General features: G+C 41.3%; 1 protein-coding gene across 17 annotated transcripts in view; it reads left to right on the forward strand.

The window, feature by feature from the left end:
* Positions 1–501: 501 nt before the first annotated feature.
* The window catches only part of LOC310900140 (uncharacterized protein), a 222,706-nt gene continuing 202,297 nt past the window's right edge, over positions 502–20,910 (forward strand). For 10 of the 17 annotated variants that reach the window (XR_014584851.1, XR_014584852.1, XR_014584853.1 and 7 more), the window contains exons 1-2: positions 1,203–1,302; positions 4,080–4,239. Coding sequence is in view for 9 of the 17 variants with exons in the window: in XM_083837617.1 (XP_083693743.1) it covers positions 1,290–1,302; positions 4,080–4,239 (173 nt within the window). In the remaining 8 variants the exon portion in view is untranslated. Of the gene's footprint in view, positions 1,303–4,079; positions 4,240–20,910 lie in introns of all 17 variants that reach the window. The other 7 variants (XR_014584847.1, XM_083837619.1, XM_083837618.1 and 4 more) reach the window with 2 other exon arrangements.

A 20,910-nucleotide genomic window follows, 5' to 3' on the forward strand; every position in this document is an offset into this window, starting at 1 on the left:
GTGACTATCTCTGAGTTTGCTGTGCTCCCTCAGACCATTCCCACACACACCAGTAATAGAATATATTAATAAAAGAGAGCGTTGCCCCACGGTTTGGGCTTCAGGCTGAGCACTGTATCTGACAGCAGAAACAAAGCGGGTTATTTTTTATGGACTTAGGAGCACTTCCCCTTCATCCGTTCCCACTGAAGTCAAGCTCCTGACACGCTCCCCGTGACAACCCCAGCAGACAAAAAGCAGCGTGTGCTGCAGCTTGTGCAGGGCAATTTGCGTGCTGGCTGCTCGGCCGATGGCTGCCACGGGACTGCGTGATGCCTGGCTTGTGTCCACCCTCCCCTTCATGGAGGAGTTAATTTCCTCCTCTACCTTGCAGCCAGTTTTCGTGAAACCCTGTGGGAATGTAATTATCACTGAGATTTCTGCCCTTTGTCAGATTTGTTTGATGTTGGCCAAAGCTCCTCCAAGTTACTGGGGATAAGGGGGAGACATTGCTATTGAATAAAAATGGCTCAGCAGTCAGAGGAGTTCCTATGTGCATCATGAATCTATATAATTTGCTTTCAAAGCCAAGCAGGGTATTAAAACAGAAAAAGACGCAAGGAAGCTACGCCCTCCTGAGTGATTCGGGGACTTCTCGTCCTAAACCTGAGGTCATCTCCTTTAATGAGACACATCTGAAATGGGGTTTTGCCTCCCTCAGTAAATAACTCCTTTCTCTGCTTCCGGGAATGAATTGTAAGTAGTTGAGGAGAGAGGATATTGGTGCGGCTGCTCGATCTGTGTTCAGTGGGGTTAGACAAGCTGAAAATTACCCTGTTGTGGAATTCGCTTGTGAAAATTTCTTACAGATTCTGACCATAGATTATGCTGGAGCAGATCAAGAGAGAGTATGCTCAAGTAAATTTGGTTTGCCTGAACTTAAATCGGTATTGATGAAAGCAGGATTTGGTCCTTAGGCCCTCATTGAGGAAAGCACCTGTTTAGAAAGGGCACTCACACACTGGCTTGACTTACTTCCATGCTTCAGAAAGCACTTCCCTAATTTACGGGCTTCATGCACATTATTGAATAGTAGCGAATTAACTGGAGGTGAAAACAATTCCAGCACATTTCTTCAGCTGCTGGCAATACATGTAACTCCATTGTCTTTAATAACGAGTGCTAATTTTACACCTGTTAAGGACTTGATAAAGAGTAGTGTTGGCAGGCTAGTGCTTTCTGGGGTGGATAATGAGCCATTTTGTGCCTCTGTGTCTGATTTCTCACTTGCTTGTGTTGGCTGGAGCATTATGAGGGTGAGATGTGAGTTTTATTTGCTTCCTTGCCTGCTTTGTTGTTTTGCCTCTCTTAGTAGCCATATGGGTGGCTATTTGGGGAACATACAAGTGCTGTATTTAGACTCACACCCTTGTATAAATGGATTGAATGTTTTTCTTCACCTGTGTGATCAGATGAGGAGAACATTTGAAATAGTCTTGGCTTGCACACACCTTTGTCTCTAGAAGTGAGGGCAGCCACGTCTCAGCTTTGGAGGAGTTCTAGTGAGAATTTTTTAAAGTCACTAATTGTACCATCCATCTGCTGTGGGGGGAGGGCTGAAAATGGTGGGTATTGTCTTAAGTGTGCATAATCCAATTTCTTTTTTTTTTTTTTTTTAGTGAATGCAGCCTTTAATCATTAGTCTTGCAAAGCAAGGCATCTGCTTCTGAATTTAAGTAACTGAGACTAATCAGACTAATTCAAGTTTTTCTGCAATAGGCCTAATTGATCAACCTAATTTCTCTGGGGAAAAAAAGAAAGTTTATTTACGTTACTCCTTACAGTAAGGAAGTTGATGAGTCTTTTAATCACTTCACATGGTAATTTTGAAAGTTGATGTAGAAACTTGTTTACAAAATACACCTGTTCTTATTTGTTGTTACATCAAAGGCTGCATTGTGCTATAGGGAGAAGAAAGTGCTGATGTGTGCGTTTCCTACCAGAGTTCTCTTGTTCTCATAGCAGTGCAAAAAGCATTTTCCCATGTTTGTATGGCACACCAAAATACTTTGGTTTCAGAGCTGAGCATCCTGCTGTGAAGAGAAATTATTGGTATTTGTGTTTAGGTGCACTGTTCCTAGCAAGAAGTATATTTTGCAAACATTAAAGCAAGCTATTAATATCAGAAGAATGCTACTGAGGGTAAACAGGGGGAAAGCCAAGGCATGCAAGTGAGTGAAACTAGTAGATAGCGGACTTGGCTCCTTGTTCTTCACTCTGGATATTGGAAAACAGTCTACATCCCAGAGCTACCAGTCTAATGCTGCCTGGACCTGCCCAAATATCTTGAAACAAATGTGGAAATATTATTTACAGGACAAATATGTGCTTCTGAGAAAAGGATACTCATCCTGTCAGTGTAAAACTAGAAAACTTGAATACTGCTAAACTTGCCTTGGGTAGGAATTCACTAATATTCTTAGAATTGTTTTTGTCATATTCCTGGAGAAAACTGATATGGACAAAATGATTCACTTTATTATATGCACAGATGCACATTCAGGCAGAAAACTGTGATAGCAACAAAATTGGTTTGCTTGGTGAACTTGTTAAAATAAGGTGTTTTATTTGCTGGTGTTGAAAGCTAGAACAAGTCTTCCTCACAACTTTAGAAACCCTGACATTTCACTTGGGCCTCAACCCTGGGCAGTTTATTAACCCTTGAGTGTGAAGTTACCCTTGAACTCCATCTAATGTAGGTATATGAATAACTTCCCCTATGCAAGCTGTTATCTTAATTATGGTTTGCCTGCTCTATTAGGGAATTGTTTCATGTGCCAAAGGCAAAAAAACTTTACATTTCTATTCCTCCAGTGCCTATGGTGCTAGACCTATTTCTTAAAAGGTATAAGGTATAGCCCTCCTCCTACTATTTTTATTCTGGTAGCCTAAGAAGGGAAGAAGTTATAGAATCAAACATATTAATGAAATAATGCTTATTGTTTTGTAAGGCTGTAGTGGAAAATAACTAAGGGAAATGGCCAAAGTAAGCCAGTGAATGCTAACTTGCAAAACTCTGGCATCAGACAGTCAGAAACATGTGGCAAATTCCAACTCATTTTATTTCACTTAGTTAATATTTTGCAGAGTGTTTGCATGTACAGTGCTGATCAGTACGAAGATCTAGTCCACCTAACTGTTTTACCAGGTAAATAAAATATCCTCCAAAGAACACTTAAGCATAGATAGTTATCTTGACTTCATCTGTCAGGAACATTAGTTACAAATATTCTTGCCCCTTCCCCTCTTATTTCTAACAAAAACAGCACCAGAAGCTTTATAGGATATATTTGGATGTTTCTTAACTCCCAGAAGAAGGTGCAGCATAAATGACTTTATTAAGTGATATTACTTTAGTGCTCCCTTTGTACATGTTCTTGCATATCACCTAACCAGGGTAGGGCTTTGCTATCACTGCAGTGGTGGAGTGAGGTATCTTGGTATCAACAATGTTACCACAGGGAGACATTGAGAGCCAAAGCCCAAGATAATTTCAGCACCCATAACTACTTACTGGGGCAGAATCAGACATAGCCATGATGCTCTGATGTGGTTTGTTGTTGTTCTGTTGATGGCATTGGTGTAATACTAGGAGAGGAATTGTTACCATCAAGTGTCTGATCTGTAAACAAGTAGTGGCCTAGTGAAACTTGATAAATGAAGTGACTGTAGTGTTACCAGAGCTGAAATAATGGGAGGCTGCTTGGTCAGGTGCTGGACTTCTTGGTAAATCCTGGCAGAGGGCTCCTTATCTGAAAGGCTCTGAGGGGCTTCTCTAAAAAACACAGAGCTGGGTCTATTGCTCAGTTGTTGGAGAAGAAGGAAACGGGTCAACCTTTCTTGCATGACAAAGTCAGGAAGGCAGGCTTGTATTTTGTAGTGAAGTAACTGACTGCTGCTCTTAGTTCCTCTGGTGCTTTGGTGGCAGCACTTGGTGCGTGTCTTCTGTAACTAGGCCAGACTGTACCACAGACGTTCCTGACAAGTAGCTGGCTTGTGCTGGTAACAGCTAATGGGAGCTCTTTCTTGTTTGTTTGCAGTCTCTGCCATGGCTGACTTGTACTGGGGTGTGGATACAGGCAGGGATTTGAAACAAATGGGGGGGGACCCTCTCCACCCTCACAGAGCCCCACAATATCACCCTTCTTATGGAGGAGGTTCACTGTCACATTCCTCTAACTTGCTCCGCCAGAGTATGAGGTAAGAAGCTTTTTTTTTTTTTTACACTCTGAATAAATTGTGTTTTCAAAGTCATCTCTAGCTAGAATAGCTATTTTCTATCTATCTTTTGTGATGCATAAAGTATGTGACTGTCTAGTAAGAGCCTGTAATGTAGGCCTCATCTTCTGTTAATACTGGTTTAACAACCACTCAGGGCCTAGTTCTGATCTCAGACCCAGAGCTGCCTGATCAGAATAATCTTTGGTGTTTGGGAGTAGAAGTAGCTTTATACTTGTTCTGCTGATTTTTGCAGTCTACAAAGTGACTTGTCTGTTGTGTGTGTCTAGAAGAGTTGAGCTTAAATTTAAAATAGGGTCCTAGCACTACACATTTGAGTCATCCTTGTTCACCTGCAAGCATCCGAAGTGATGCAACTGAACTTCTTCAATCTGAATATTGATTAATGTGTTTATTCTGCATCCTGTACTGTGTAGGGGTGACACTTAAGGCTCTTCCTGCTTCTGTTCCCCCCCTGCTCCCCCTCCCCAAAGATTTTTATTTTATGCTGACAACTAGAAGAAATTCAACTGTAATTGGGGGGTATTAGTCGTTGGGACTGGAGTGGACACTGACAGTTATATATGTGTGCGTGTAACTTATATAAAATATATGCTTTATATATAAATTATATATATATATGCTTTAATCTGTCTGTTTTGGGTCTTCCTCACTGGTAAGTGAAAGCAACACCAGTCTCCCTGACTGCAGAAGCTGGTTCAGCGTGCTGCTTTAGAGCCTTGCTCCAGGCTGGGTGATCGAGCATGAGGCAGATCAGAAGCATTCTCAGGTGGTGTTTGTTGCACAACTGACATACCTTATAGCTTTTTCTGTTTCTTTATTCTCCCTTTCTGTGCCCCAGTCTTCTCCCTACTAAACAGTCAGCCCTTATTCACTTCTTGCTTGTTGGTCCTTGTTTTGCTACATCTGTACTCAGATTTGGTACTTGCGATGCTGTTAACACCAGGTATTCTCAATTGTGGTAGTTAATATTATGAAGGGTTAACTATGGCGGAAACCCAAGATGGGTAGCTGCAGAACTGTTAGTCTAGAGGTTTATGGGCTATTGTGTGCCTGAGAAATTATATTAAGCAATATAAATAACATCTTGCTTTTGAGTGCCTTCAATAGAAGTGATGATGCGGAATTTGTGGAGTAGGCCTCTTGAAGCTTTGAGGATTTCAGGTTTGTTGGCCTAAAAGCTTTGGGAACCACTCTTGTAGGTAGGTAATAAATGGAAAATAGTACCCTGCAACTGTTCTAGTTGTTAATCATAGGGAAGCTTCTGATAAGGAGATCCTACAGCTGGAAGAGCTAAAGGAAAAAATATCAGCTCTTACTTTCCTGATTTGGGGAGCATTTTTTTCAGCTGAAGTTGGATATGATTTCAGCTCACTGAAGGTCGTGCTGCTGCTGCTGCTTTATTAGCCAAATAAAATACTGTGACAAAAATGGGTGGAAAATTGTTTCCCTGTGCTTTAAAGGTCTTCAGTCCCACAATTTCTATGTGTTTTTTTTAACTTGGATGACACCAAAGTGCTGTTGGATTATTTTGGGGGTGGTGGGGAGATGTTGGGTGGGTGAGAGGAAAACAAGGCTCCTGAAAACAGAAGTCAGTGGAGGAGTGTGTGAAATGCTACTTACAAATTTGATATTCCTGATTCAGGTAAAAGACCTGGAACTTGACTCTTCCTAGCTGTGCTGAGTCAATGACATGTTCTACCTTTACATACTATTCATGGAAAATTGAAGTTTTCCTCAGCCTCTTATTTCCAAGGGTGTTACCTATCAGACTACTGCGACTGCAGTGCTCCAGTTAGGTTAGTCTCATTGTCCTGAGATATCTGGCTCTTTGGAGTTCTCCTATTAACAAGAAGCTTCATCTTAACAGGGAAGGAATACTGACATTATGATTTTCTGCTCAGATGTTCCCAAGAAAGTCTTAGGTATGACAGGTTGGTGTTTTCCCCATAGAAAATGAGGTTGAGGAGGGAATTTGGGCTAAATGGAAATGTCTTTGAGCACACTTCTGGTGCTGTGAAAAGATCTGAGAGCACTTAGATCAACAAGGGAAGTATTGGGATTTGGGGACACCCAATTATGTCTCTTTATTTGAACACGAGCACCTCTTCCACACTTCCCTTTGTGGAAGAAATGTAGATTCTTGGGATGTATCCTCAGTGGAGGCAAAGCAGCACGGCTTTACTGATGTTAGACTGACACTGACTCTACCAGATCTTGCTTTAAGTCTTTTTCATCATTTTGCAGGGCAGAGTAGGTGTGCTTTCCTCTTAAAAGATTGCATTCTCTGGAGCCTCAGTGATGAGCGAAGAGAAATCTTTCATTTAAAACTATAATTTATATTGATGATGTTAATATGTTGAATTCTATAACCACTTCCATCTCTCAGAAGGCTCTTAATACATCCTTGAGTTTTTGGGACACCGTTTCATCTGAATGTAGTAGATGGATGTTGATGTCATGGGGTCTTTAATTTTCACTCCTTAGATTCATTCTCCTTCTTTCTGATTAATTTCTCTATGGGGTGTCTGCCTTTTACATCATGGCAAATGGAGTGCCGGGGGGAGAGAGATGTAATGTTTTATTAGCAGCCTCTGTTTAATGTAACTGTGCTGGTCCTGTGAACTAAATATGCTATCAAATGTAATTCCCCTGAGATGAACAGACTTACTGATACTGGGAGAGCTGTCGAAGAACACACATAGGCTATAGAGGAAAGCTTGAAATGCCAAATCTTCTCTGTACCTTTTTTCTAAGCCTGACCCAGGGGTCTTCTCTGTTAATCTTAAATTTTGCTCTCTTGTAGAGGAGGAAAGAGGTTTCAATGTGTAGTAAGCATTTGACAGCTGATTGAGTGAAAAGGCTGCAGTTAATGTGTGATACGAATTGTACAGCAGAGGCCCTGGGAACATATCAAAGGCTGAAATCAACACAATATATTAGAAGACCATATATACGAGAAGTGCTCTCTTATTAAGCAAATCTTTCAGTAAGTCTATTGAAGCACATAACTGAAAATTATTAAGTCAAAGCCAGTATCACCCCATTATTTCTTATTAGAAATTCACCTTGCATGTTGATTTCTTTTCCTCTCTTGATGTCTTCTGCTGTATTGTGTCCAGAGGCCTCAGCTTCCTTGAAACAGAATCTGCACAGTCACGAAGGGACACAGGGCAGCCTATGCAGTGCTGATAGGCATGAGCAGTAAGCTATGATGTGAAGTTACAGTGCATTAGCATTAATTTGTCCATGTTACTGGGGCTCCAAGAAAGCATTTTATGCTTTGAAAGGGATGGTGGAATAAGCTGCCTTGATAAAGTCCCTCTTCATGGGGGTAGTAATGTGTAGCCTCCTTGGGTTAAACTGTCCTTTACCTTTTGTTATGTAACATTAAATAAACAGTTAACAATTTAGACAGGAGTTTTTCCCCTTCTTTCAAATATAAAACAACACTACTGCATGAGGTTGTTTGTGCTTTTTGTGGCTGGGGTGTTTTGACACTTTCTGTCATTATCTAAAGTGTCCTAGATCTTGCTCCTGTCACTAGTTTCTCCCACTTGTACAAGGGATGAACCTGGAGCTATTTGGAAGCATGCCAGCCACAAGACAAGGTGTATGGGAAAGGAGTGAATTCAGATCTCCCAAGTACCTATCTGGTGACTTAACTATAAAGCAGACTTCCTTTTCATTAATATAAAGAGCACTTTAATGTGCCACAGGCTATTTAAAGGACCTGAGGGCAAGATACTTAGCTTCTCAGTCTGTTTACTTCTGCATTAGGTGGTACAGTAGATACATCTTACTGGAATATTATGAGGGTTATGGTGATTAGTAAGCCTCCTTGCGAAACCTGGATGCCAGGTATGCCAAATAACATGATGCAACAGTGGTATCTTCAATGATCAAAGACTTCACTGTTACAAGTGTCTAATTGTTGTATGTAGGAAGTCTGTAGCCAGGCAGAGGGCTTTGTTTTGTAAACCAACAATTCAAAAGCTGTATTGACAAATAAGGTGAATTTCCTTTAAACAGGTGAAAAGGGATGTAGCATGCCTTTTGTTAAAAGAAACTGCTTATTTACATGTGACTAAAGGTGTTCTTGTGAATCAAACTATTTTTAGTATCTTTTCTAATTAGAAGAAGGGGTGAAAGTAAAACATAATTCCAAGTTGAAAATTTCATTTGGAAGTTTGGGTTCTGCATGTGATATTGGACCTGAACTAGTGAATTCTCCATGCATACCTGCTTTTCATTTGAAATGTTCAGCAACAACAACAAAAAAAACATGCTTCACACCTGAATTTCCTTATCAGGAAAGATCAAGCCTTACCAGTGGCTCTTCTATTGATCCATGCATTTCCTGATCTGCTTACTGTGACAGTATTGTGGAAAACATCGTCAGTCCGAAGAGCTTGGTTACAAAAACATGATTCTTGAATGGCATTTTGCCAAGGGTGGTCCAGACACTCTTAAGAAAAACTACTATGCAGAGGTAGAGATATTTATGGTCACTGCAGCTTTTCCGCCATGTTTCCATTTTTCATCCTTGGCATTTTTCTATATGCATTCAGTGTCTCAGCCTTTAAAGTGAAAACCCATGCAAAACTTCTCAGAAAGAGCTGTACGTATGCATGAGATTTCACTCAAGTGCTTCTTAGTCGCTTTTATGTTCACCCATGCCTTCACAGAACCCCCTTCTGATTTATTGTTGATGTTCCTCCTATATAGTACCACTGGAAAGGCAGAGGGATCTCCACTCTTCTTGACACTTCATTTCCAGTACCTTTAGTGTTGAGTTTAGCAAATGGCTGTACCTTCTCCTGCAGTCCAACTGCTGTGCTGTTGTCTTGGAGGAATTACCTGATCTTCTCTAGTACGTATGGCTGTGGCAACACCTGTGCAGACACATGCTGTCTGTGATGATCTGGTTGCTGTAGTTGAGCCACAGCTGCTCATGAAGCACACTTGGGGGTGATACAGAGGTATAACCTCCAGCCACCTCTGAATTGTGGCCCAAGTGACTAGATCTGTCTACAGTGCCATGGATCAAAGCTGCCTTTGGCCCATGTTTGGGCAGAGAGGTCTGGAGTTGTGCTGTGTAGTAGTGTGCTGTGCCATACCACCTCCAGGCACCCAAACTAGGGTGTGCTTGTTCTGTGTGGGAACATCCATACAGTCTGGGGGAATTTGACCCGTGATTCTTCCACATCCATCCTTCAGGCCATGAACTATTAGGCTGCACTATTTCTCCGGTGTGACATGGCAAGAGGCACAAGTCACCAGGTTGAAGCAGATGGGGCTGCAGTGGTGACCTGTGAGTAGGCCATGAACTGCTCGGTGCTGCTCACCACCTCTGCCTGCCAATGGAAGCAGCTGGAAACAGGGTGCAGCCTGCCCATTGCTGTACATAACATCAGAGCACATGGTATCCCTGCTCAAACATCTTTAGACAAGAAATATTTCAAGAAAATATTGCATGCGCCACCTCAGCATCCTGTGCTGCCATCACCTCAGGGGTAATTGTGACCCTCTGAGTATGACTCACTGATAACAAGGCAAGCTGTGACTGGGGAGTAGATAGAGTAAATGCTTCATTTATGTGTTTGTGTAACCGTGTCCTTTTTTTCTCAATGCACAAATCAGTGATCAGAAGTGTTATTTAGTAATAAATTAAGTAAAATTCCCTGCCTTGACTTTGGTGTTTTTTCTTTCCTGGGTGACAGATGGAAAGGTTAAAGCTGGTAAACTTACTTTAAAAACATGTTCCTAGATCACAAGCCTCGGAAAATTAGTCTCAGTGCTGGTAACTTTATGAATATGCTTTTGTTAAATAGCTACTCTGATGTTGCTTATTCAATCTTGAAATTAATGTATAAAAGATGCCCATAAGCAACCAGCAGCTGAATTGACTGATTAGATGGATTATTACTATTACTCAGTCCAACAAGTTTTTGTATACTTGAGCAAATTTTGTAGTGCAGGCAAGGGGAATGATATGCACATGGGCTAACAAAATCCCTCAAAATATCCTAGGATTAGATAAACATGGAGTTGAAATAGAAATGAATTGCCTGTGCTTGTAAATTAGAGGCTTTTTGGCATTTACATGTTCAAATAGCTCCTATCAGCATGTTCTGTTTCAAATGAGCATTGACTCAGTTGCTGCTTTTCTCCCCGTGCTAGGAAATAGGAGCTGATTTATCAGAGCATCAAACTGATTAAGAAGAGATTATCTGCTGTAGGGGCTCATTTAAAGAAGTCTAGGGATTCCACCAAGTGGCTGTGTTCGGCTGAATGTTTCACACAGTTAAAGCCAATAGACTGATTTAAAAAAAAATCTTTAACTCTTTCTCTGGGGTAAAATAACTAGGAAGCTTTTAAAGCTTTGAGGCCATGTAATTTGAAAAAGGCTGTAAGAATCCCTGGTGATGAGGTAACCCTGGAGTTTCTGTATTGCACAAAGACCAAGCCTTGCAGTGTGGACAGTGAGCCAGGTCCCGTCACCCAGCACTGCTGTACCTGTAGCCATTTGACCCTGGCTCTGAGCACGCACTCCTTAGGAAGTGTGGGTGCTGTGCATGACAGACTGGGCCAAAGCTCGCTCAGCCCTATCTGCTTTGTACAGTCCCTTAAAGGATGGTAGTTGGGTTAAGGTGCTGTGCCTTTCCTACTTCTGTACTTCTTGGGAAGCTCTGGAGCTTAAGTTGAGGTAAGAACTGAACACATCTTGCGGATAGCAGGTAAACCCAGTTTTGAAAAAGGGTCTGACTAACGGAGTTATCAGCTGAAACACAAATTGTATCGTGACCCAGGGAACTGGAGAGTAAGATCACAGGTACTGTGAATGAGAAGGGAAGTAGGGGGTTCTGTGTTCCTCTGTTCCCTCAGAGCCCCCAAGGACTTCATGTCCAGCTCCTTTCCAGATTTTCCAGATCTTTGGTGAAGATGACAGCTCTAGATTTTATTCTGCTCTACAGAATGGGATTTAATATCTGAATTGAGATAACCATTTTATCATCCTCTACAATGAGGAAACAGGTAATTGGTGCCTTTGCTTAAGCCTGGAAATGGCCATTAAGGCAAATCCCTATTTCATCATTTCCAGGTGTTCTTTGGGGAAACTCTATCACAGGAAATTCAAGCTGTGAGCCAAGTAGTTACAATGCAAACAGTGTAATTTCAATCAAGGGTCTTTCTTCTGAAATCAACTATAAAAATACAGGAGAATACTTTATTTACTCTTTAAGTTGTTGCTCAGGAAAACACTTAAATCATTGTAAGGTTTACTGACTGCAAGGGGACTTACACATATGTTTAAGTGCTTTATGGACCAGAGGTATATTCCTAATGAGGGGTAAGCATGCTCATTTACTATGTGCTTTGCCCCTTGGGTCTCCTGTCTGGTCCAGTTGCAGTATAGTGACTTAATATTTTGGATTGGTGTTGGAGCCTGGTGTACTGCTGCTCTGACTCTCATTTGGACAAGAGAGAAGGGAACTATGGTGATTAGCGCAGCAGGCAATAGTACTTCCTGCTGGATTTGTATTTGCTGGTGGCAGTTCCTTGAATGGGTGATAACTTATGCCTTCTTGATCCCCAGCTACATGAAAGCCTGATAGCAGCACACTGAAATGCTGCGGTGTTTCTTTGTATAACCAGATGGTAAGGCTGGATCATGTTGTTACTAAAGTAGCATCTGCTGAACAGGTAGGGGAGTGCACCACTGTAATGATACTGTCCTTTTGCAGTGATTCCTCAGCAACAGCTTAGAGGAAATGAAGTATCCTGTGTTTTTATAGCCCAGTAAGTCCCCTCCAGAGTTGCTTCCTTTCATAATGTGCTGTGCTTGGGAAGCACCTCTTAGGTGAGGTGTCCTTGGGCTACTGTGAGCGCCCAGTGAGGGGCAGCCCCAAATAAATGCTTCTAATTGAAATGGAGCAGGCAGAGAAACAGAGGAAGATGAAAACATGGAAAGACATAAATGGGATGACAGGTAATCTTTACCTCTTCCCCTAGCTGTGGGCTCAGGCTTCCCCATGCACACTGGTGTGCCTCCTGCTTGAGGTCTTTCCTGCATGCTTCAAACACATTCCACGGTGTGCTGCATATCAGTGACACGAGTCCAGGCAAAAGTGTCAGGCTTGTTGGCCCCAAAGGGTGTGGTAGGTTGAAAATGGAGCCTTCTTGCCTGAGTTGTGCTTTAACACATCAGTGCAGTTCATCACATTGAGAAAGATACTGAGCTAAAATAAAGACAACTAATGGTGCTTGTGCAGCCTGAAGAACATCCACTCAATGTGTAAAACCTAGCTAATGTGGGTCTAATGTTTAAGTTAATTTTCAATCATCTGTTCAAAGCTTGCAGGTCAATGTATTTTAATTGTATTGTAGGCAGTCAGTCAAATGTAAATATGGACTTTCAAAGATTAATTTTACTTCATTTGTAAAAAACATACACTTAATATATAAGAATTTTGATTTTTCTGAGAGCTCTCTGAATGTTAATTTAAGTAATAGTTCCACATATATAATAGGGTTGACAGAGAGGGAGAAATGAATAGCCATCTGCTAATCAGTTTATTTCTCATAATGAAAACAAATCTGCAATTTCACTAATGTGAAGGGTGTAGCGAACTAACTTTGCAGGGAGCCAGTTACTTGCTGTTCAGGGAGTCCGCGTTCACCTTGCAGGAAGGAATTGTTTATGTAGGGTTGTTGTGAAATGCTGCTAAACTCACTGTGATCTGCCTAAAGTCAAAAGTAACCGTTGGTGCAGATTCCTACATGCAAGACCTATAGAAAGCGACACCAGTTAATATGGGTATGGGGCCATACACATCTAACAATATCCCAAGCCTGCTTCTGTTTAAAAGCCATGCAGGTGTTAGTGACCCTAATCCAATAAAACCTGCTGAGAAGTAGCGCATGGCACACTTAAGAGGTGCAGTTATGTGCATGTTGAGATTTTGGAGTCGTGGGCAGGCTTCAAGGGAATGAGGGAGCTTCTGTTTCTGGGTCTAAAATGGGGGAAAAATTATAGGTAATTTCCCCTTAATGCTGCAAAAAGTATGCCCCATGAACTTGAAGCTGTGCCTGTTGCACTAGGCAGTGTCTGAGGGGTGTGAGAGTCAGCCCCTGCAAGTCCTCTTTCATTTACAGAGCAATGTGAGGGGGAGTTTTTTTCTGAATCTTGTGGCTCATAGCATATTAGTAGCAAAACTGAGTATGTTCTTGCTTCAAAATTAAAGTTGTGATATGGAAAAGAAAGCTGATCTGAATATGCAACCTGTCAGTGCTGTAGCCTGAACACATCTCCGCTGAGCAAGCTTTCATGGCAAGTTGACTGAGCATTGTGTGATCAAGTGCCACAAACTTAGCCTGAGCTCTAATTCTCAGTTGTTCTATCTGATCACTGTCTTCCAGTGACGGTTGAATGCTGTAGCTGATTTCAACCATTTTGTTCCCTTCAGCAGCACATGACCAAGTAGAGTGCCAGGTGGCTCCTCCCATGCTCGTGTGCTGGGGTTCCAGCCTCACTGTGGCTGTGGGCCTCCTACCTGACCAGGGGACGGCTGTGGGCCTCCTACCTGACCAGGGGATGGCTGTGGCCTCCCCATGTCCTCCCCACCTTGCTTTTCTGGCTCTCCATGGCTGCAGAGGCTGTCACTGCCTGTGGGAATGGAGCATGGTGTGGTGTTCTGCTCCTGTGGGGTACTTGGGCACTGCCCTAATATAACTCATCTGCTTGTAGTGTTTTGGCTGCTGTGACTGGCAATCTGGGCAGAAGCCTTCCCTTCTGCATTGCAAGTAGTTAAATGCATTCCCCTTTCCAGCTGGCCAGAAATTGCTATCTGCACAAAACAAAACCTGTGCTCTTAGCTGTCTCTTAACTTCATGGCATAATGGTTCATGCACCTAGAGGTCTGTCTGTGTGAAGGTGCTGGGGGATGAAAATACATGTATTGAAAATCCTCTCTAAAGTCTGACTTGGCTAATGAAGCTATTATCGAAAGATTTTACTGTTGCTGCTGGGGGGGGGAAGAAGGCACCTTTAAGATGCTTGTGGGCTGTGCTAGACTGGCCAGCATCCTGATGTAAGGAAAAATTCGCATCTGAATGCACTGCTGTGTAAAAATCTTCCTTGCCAACATGCTGGTAGAGGGAATCATTTTCCTTGCCAGCATCCTGGAGCAAGGAATTATTTTTGTGCTAACTCCTGCAAATGCTGTTTGAGCATGGAAAACACGCGTGCTGAACAGTGGCAGCCATGACCTTGTTGCTGCTGCTGCTGCACTCCTCAAGCAGAACCAAGTGCAGGAGCTGGCAAGGCAGCGTCCCAGATGAATCAGTCTGAGCTGTGGCTTGGGTGCCGAAGAGCAGCTGTAAGGTTTAAACTATGTGGAATTGGTGCTCGTGAGATTTGTTGGTCTGGGGCTGACTTCCAGCCCTTGCAGAGGCTACAGCAGAGGGGAGTGTGGGCCCGGGAGCTCACACCCCCCTCTGGAGAGGGGCAGACTGGAAGCTGGGAAGGAGGTAGGATCAGACAACCCTCCCCAAAAAGCTTTAGGTACAGGAATTGCATACTGCTGTTCAGCTGCATGTTGTGCTGATCTTGGGCCTCTCTGCTGCAGGTGTAAACCAGCAATCCTAGTTTGTAACTCTGTTGCTTTAGCATGGTGGCAGTGACTGTCCCAACACATAAGTGCCTACATGCTGAGCTGTTTGAGGAGTGGTAAAAAAAAAAAAAAAGACTGGTTTCTTGTGTTTTTCTGTTACTCTGGCAGAAAGCAGGTCTGTGGAGCAGGGACCATAACTCATGTCAGAGGTGGTAGCTTTGTCCATCAGGCTTGTGTGAGTTCATCAGTGCCAGCTGGGCTGGGTCTGCTGTGAGACTGGATGACACTTGTCTTTTGACTCAGATGGAGAAAATAACTGTCTCATTGGAATAGGCATATGGAAGCTCATTTCCGTGCTGAAAGTTTTTGGAGACCTGTAGCTTTCCCATGGTCTCTTCCAAATTTTCCTTTTTTTTTGGGTTATGGTGGACATTCATTACATAGGACTCTGCAGTGAGGAAGCAATGAAACATTTCTTACTATGAGCAGAGAGGTGCTCATAGGCATTTAAGGAGAACTTCTAGCTAAGCAGAAAACTGTGGGCTTGGGGAAATTTTACAAGCAATGGCTTCTGAGTATTGAGCATAAAAGAAAGTGCATGAAAGGATAAGGGAAACTTTGTCAGAAAGATGGTAGCCAATCTTCATGTGACTTCTGTTTTTGTTGGAGATTACGTGATCTGATTTGTGATATGACACAACCTTATAATTACAGCATTTACATGTAGATGTGGCTTTTCAGATGTTTGCTTCCTTTTGAAGTAACTTTTTGGATTCTCCAGGCCCTCTAGAAAATTCTTTGTTCACGGTAAGTGGCAGCTGCTTTACATCTGGAAGGGTGTAGATGAGTATTTGAAAGTTAATGTAGATCTCAAGCATGCGAGGGTTTGTTCAGCCTGTCAGTGTATTTTTGTATATACCCTCTACTTTGTTAAATAATGTATAAGCACAAACAGCTTTGTCAATTTATACAAGAACAAGACTAGCTAGGACATCTTGAACTAAAAAAAGTTTCTTTGGCCTGGAGAGCTTTCCACTTTCTACTTTGATATCCAATTTTTCTCATGGCTCCCCTTGATGCATCATGAATACAGCCATTCTTATGATCCGTGTTAACTCCCTAAGTGTTTATCTCCCTTTTCCTGTGTTTTAGGAAAGAGCTGGGGAAGGAAGTGTTGGAGAAGAGACTCCCTGTTAAGTATTTCTTTAGGATGAAGCTAAATCAGTTTGTCTAAATAGCCCAGAATTTCACAGAGAAATCTTTGAAAACAACCAAAATGTGTGCCTTTCCTTTTTTCTTCTCAGTGAATAATCCAAGTACTAGATTCATAAGCAGTCCGTCTGTAATTCTTGATATGAACTGCTCAACTGATGTTTATGATGGTACCTACCCGCTCTTCTGATGTTTTTCAAGATGCAGATATGTTTTTATGTATCTGTATTTCACAGTGAAGCTCACGGGTAAGGGCACAGACAGGGATGCAGTAAATCTTTCCACAGAGGAACAGAAGTGACTCATGTAGATGATATGCATAGACATGAATTCAAACTTCTGTATGCAATTCCAGCTCTAACACATGCACTGTGTGCTTAGTGATTTTTTTGTTTGATTTTGGCCTAGTTTTGTCAGCACTGTTTAGAATTAGCTGCTAGGTGAAGTTTTAGATGTCTGAATTGCAGCTCTAAGAGCTTTCACTGACATATCAATTAAGATCTAGTAATATCTTTAGATAGTAAAAGGGAACCTCGTAAGAAAAGGAGTGCATCGTTTTAATGTGCATATAGTAATTACCTATTTTGGGGTGACATTTAATAGACTGAAGTTCACTACTGTTCATTTTATCCTTTTGTATAAGGATTGCTCGAAAAGAACATGTACTTAACATTTTGGGATGTGACAAAGGAGGAGAAAATTACACCCCTTGTATGTTCTCTTTTGATCTTGTTACTAAGGTGAGAACGTGGTATACATCAGATGCTAGCTGCAAAGTTCACCTAGCATATTTTTGTTTTGGACTAGCAGAGAAATTGGTCATTCAGGTTGTAGAAGCATTTCTTTCATGGAAAAGACATGTTTGGCACCTATCAGTCCTTTCTTGGATGACTTCTAGCTTTTAGACTACGCAGTCGCTTTGCAGCAGACTAACTCAGCTGTATTTAATGTTGAAAGAGCAGAGATTCAATCTAGATTAAATCGCATTATCCTTGTTTTTCAGTTTGATATGTAGGCAACTTAAGAATTTTACTTTTTCATTTTCATGTTTCATATGAAAGCAATATCAAATGTCTTAATTTAAAACAGAATAACTAAATTGGGTCTAAAGAATTATAATGGTGGTACAGGCCTTGGTTTTCATTAGTGACAACTAGGACTAGTGGGATTCTAACTAATTTTAAAAATCATTTTCATTTTATCATTGAGAGTAGGCATAGAGTGGGAGTTAACAAAACCTAAGGTTTCTGGCACCTCTGGAGGATATGGTATGTGTGAGTTTAATTGGTTCGAGGCTTCATGGGGAGCTAGTGGCAGGGAAGGGAATTACATGCAACCTCCTCCTATGCTGTGGGTTTATCTCTGGTAAAATGGAGGTGTAGACGTGCAGGAGAAAGAACCCCTTGTATCTTCAAATTGCATGTAAAACTTGAGGTGACTTTTCTCTGAATTCTTTTTTTTCTACCTCTGAAAATCTTCTTGTGAGGCAAGTGGGTCTCTCCATTTTAGAAAGCAAGGAAATTCTGCCTGAGGAAATATAAATAGCAAAAGGTGAGGGGAAAATGGGTAAAGAAAAAACCTGAATGCTGATAACAATGGAGCCTGAAAGGCATGGTTAACAGCAATTCCCCTTCTTTTCAGACACCCTGCAGAATAGTAGGAAGCTCTTCAGGGAGGTTTTCTTCTGTTGCAGAGAGAAATGAAGGATTGCTTCTTTGCACAAAAAAGGTCATTTCTTGGATGCCCTATGAGAAGTGAAGTTTTACTATTATTCATCTAGTATACTGTCAGCAAAGATGCCCAAATAAATTATTTTTTTCTTAGAAGTTAGTCTCTGAAAATGTATCTTACGTGAGAATTTGCACAGAGGGAAAGAGGAAGATTATTGAAATAAATGATTGTCTGATCTAAATTGACAGCGGGGGCCCTGAAATAGGTGTCTGCTGCGAGTTATGGGGCTGTCCCACTCACTTGTCATTGCTTATGCTTGGATCTCTAGTACATAACAGACCATGTACTTGCTGATGTACGTGGGTTGGCTTTGTACACTTGGAAGAATGACACCATATAATTTTAGCTGTGTTGTTTAAACAAGTATTGTATACTATTCTGTAGAATATATATATATTTTAAACTAATCATAACCAGCAATGCCTTCTGCTGAACTGAAACACTGGAATATCAGGCTAGCATAAATCTACCAGAGGAGTTGCTTTAGTTTATACTGGCTTGAGGATCTGTCCCAGACTTCTCATTATTCTGTTAAAGATTTTTATGTGAACAGAACAGAGGTTATTAAAAGTGGCTGCAGGTTGTAGTAGAGTCTGTAAATAAGCCCTTATTAAGGGCTACATAAAGTGGCTTTTCTCTCTTTAGGAAAAAAAAATTGCTGGAAAATTAACCAAGTTAATCAAAGCTGTCACAAATTCAGGGTATATTCAGTGATTTCATTTAGCTGATAATTTTTATACGTTTAAGGATTTTCTGTTTTTTTAAGCTGGAGTTTTCAATTTAAAAATTGATCAAAGTAGCAAAGAAAAGCTTTACAGAACTATATCAAAATTAAGTGGAACAATTCAGTCTGAACCCAAAGTAACTTTTTAACCTGTTATTTCTAATAGTATTATGGGGTAGTTTTAGTCAATTTGAGGTTTTGCTCTTTTTCATTATGAGGATGAGTTGCTCACTGCATTTAACACATCAGTCACAGTAACATTCAAGCAGAACTTTCAGACTGGGAAGTGATTCTTATGAACTAAAGAGCAGGAGTGTAATATGAAGTAGCCACTACCAATTTCAACTGAAAGAAACATTAATTTTTTGTTGAACAGAAAGGTCACGTTCTTGTCTCCAATCTACTGTACCAGAAGGGGAAGATCAGACACTTTTTTTCCCCCCCTCCTTCTGATGAGGAATTTTGTTATTAAAATGTTTCTTCAGATTGGCTTGCCAGATCAGAAATCAAAGGCCATAAAGGTAAAAGCCAGGGTTTATTTCTACCCTGCTGCTGTAATTACGGAGTCAGAAGCAACTGGAGAGTCCCAGTTCCCTTTTGTCCTCAGTAAGCCTCCACAATTTATTCTAGGAGGAAGGTAGAGAAGGGAGGATAAAATAGCCATGTCCTTCTGACTGCTGATCTTTTTAAAGTCTTTGATCACTATCTGCTTGATTTTTATCTGCTTTGCAGAGGAAGGAGCAGCTCACAGCTAAATGAAATAAATGTATTTAAGTAAACATGCATCTGATTTAGAGGGAAGGACAGGAAGGAACGTTGATGTGAGTTGCAGAACGAACCAAGTAGCAAGCTTAGTTCACAATTTCCTGTCAGCTCTTGTTTTAACATTTGTTTTAATGTTATTCAGATGGATGCATGCTTTTAAATTTTTTGTTTTTCTATTTAAAAAATATACTGAAATATAAAACAGCACTATCTAGAACAGTAACAGAAATATGCAATAAATCCTTAGTCTCTGCTGTGGAGTGGGAAGGAATGCAGTAAAAAAAAAAAGGCAGTTGGATGGTGAGTGTCTTGTAACATAAGATTAGACCCTGTCTCCTTCAGGGTCAGCTCATTCTGCTGGATTTGTGCAAAAGTACGTCTGAGCTATTCTAAGCAGCATCTGATGACTTCTGCAACACAAGAGGGAAAAACTTGGCAGGTGTCAGTGAGTATAACTGCAACTGCCCCCTGGGCTCTGCAGGGAAGTGGTTGCATTTCAGGAACTGGAGGGGTGTTTATAGACAAGTATGTGCTCTTTACCAGTGCATTTGGCTTAAGATGTCATATTTTAAGGTGTCATTACAGGCTGATGTGCTACAGGAATCTCAGGGCTGTTCTTGTGTTCCACAGCATCATGGTTACCCTCCTTTCATTGCACTGAGTTCTCAGTAATTTGTGTCTGAGGCTGTGCCAGTGTATCCCTGGGTATATATAAACATTTATATACATATAAGCAAGTCTGACTTTATGTGTTAGGTAATTGATTTACCTCACTCCTGATGGTAATTTTTGGAGCTCATTGCCACGAGCATTGAGGTTAAGGGCTTAGAGGTTCCCAAAACAATTATACTGTCATGGGTAACTCTCAGCTGTGTGTGGGCTGAGGTCAGGGAAGTAAGCAAGACCTTGCTCACTGTTAGTGGGTGATGGTCCAATTGTGGGCTGCCAGGTTTGGGTATTTTGTCACTCCGTTTTGTACTGACTGCATGCATCCAGGTAAATTGCCTGAGATAAAGGGGAGAGTGCGAGCTAAACCTCGAGATTTGATTCCTAATAGCTTCTTCAGAGTGCTAGGTGAAAATATGCTATTTGTTGACTGCAGAAATGGTAACGTATGCTATGCCTTCAGTGGAGTCAGCTCCCTTGCTTTTATAGGGAAGCACTGCCACTTCCAGCTCTTCAGCTTTCATTTTTAATCTTAATATTGATGCTAATCTTAATGCCCAGTTTTCTTATTTCAAGCTAGTACCTGAGATCCTTGGTTTACCTTTTAGTAAGAAGTTTGAAAAAGTGACCGAAGGGGGTTCACCCACACAAAAATGTCCAAACGCATTTGAGTGGTGATGACACTTCTAACTGCATCCTGATTGTTGGAAACCTGACTCTTGGGTTTTGTCTTGCTAAAGGTGGATACTACTGTGCTTATTGCACCAGCTTTAGAAGACCTATCTTAAAGCCTTCGGTTAATATATGGAAATAGTCTTTAATATTTTTTTAATCAAATTAAATTAGGTATTTCGTGTGGTCTCTGCCTGCTTCTATTATTTATATCAAAGCTGCTTTTGAACAGTGTGAGTACAAAAC

Source organism: Anser anser (assembly GCF_964211835.1).
Source record: "Anser anser genome assembly, chromosome: 5".
NCBI classification, from domain to species: Eukaryota; Metazoa; Chordata; class Aves; order Anseriformes; family Anatidae; genus Anser; species Anser anser.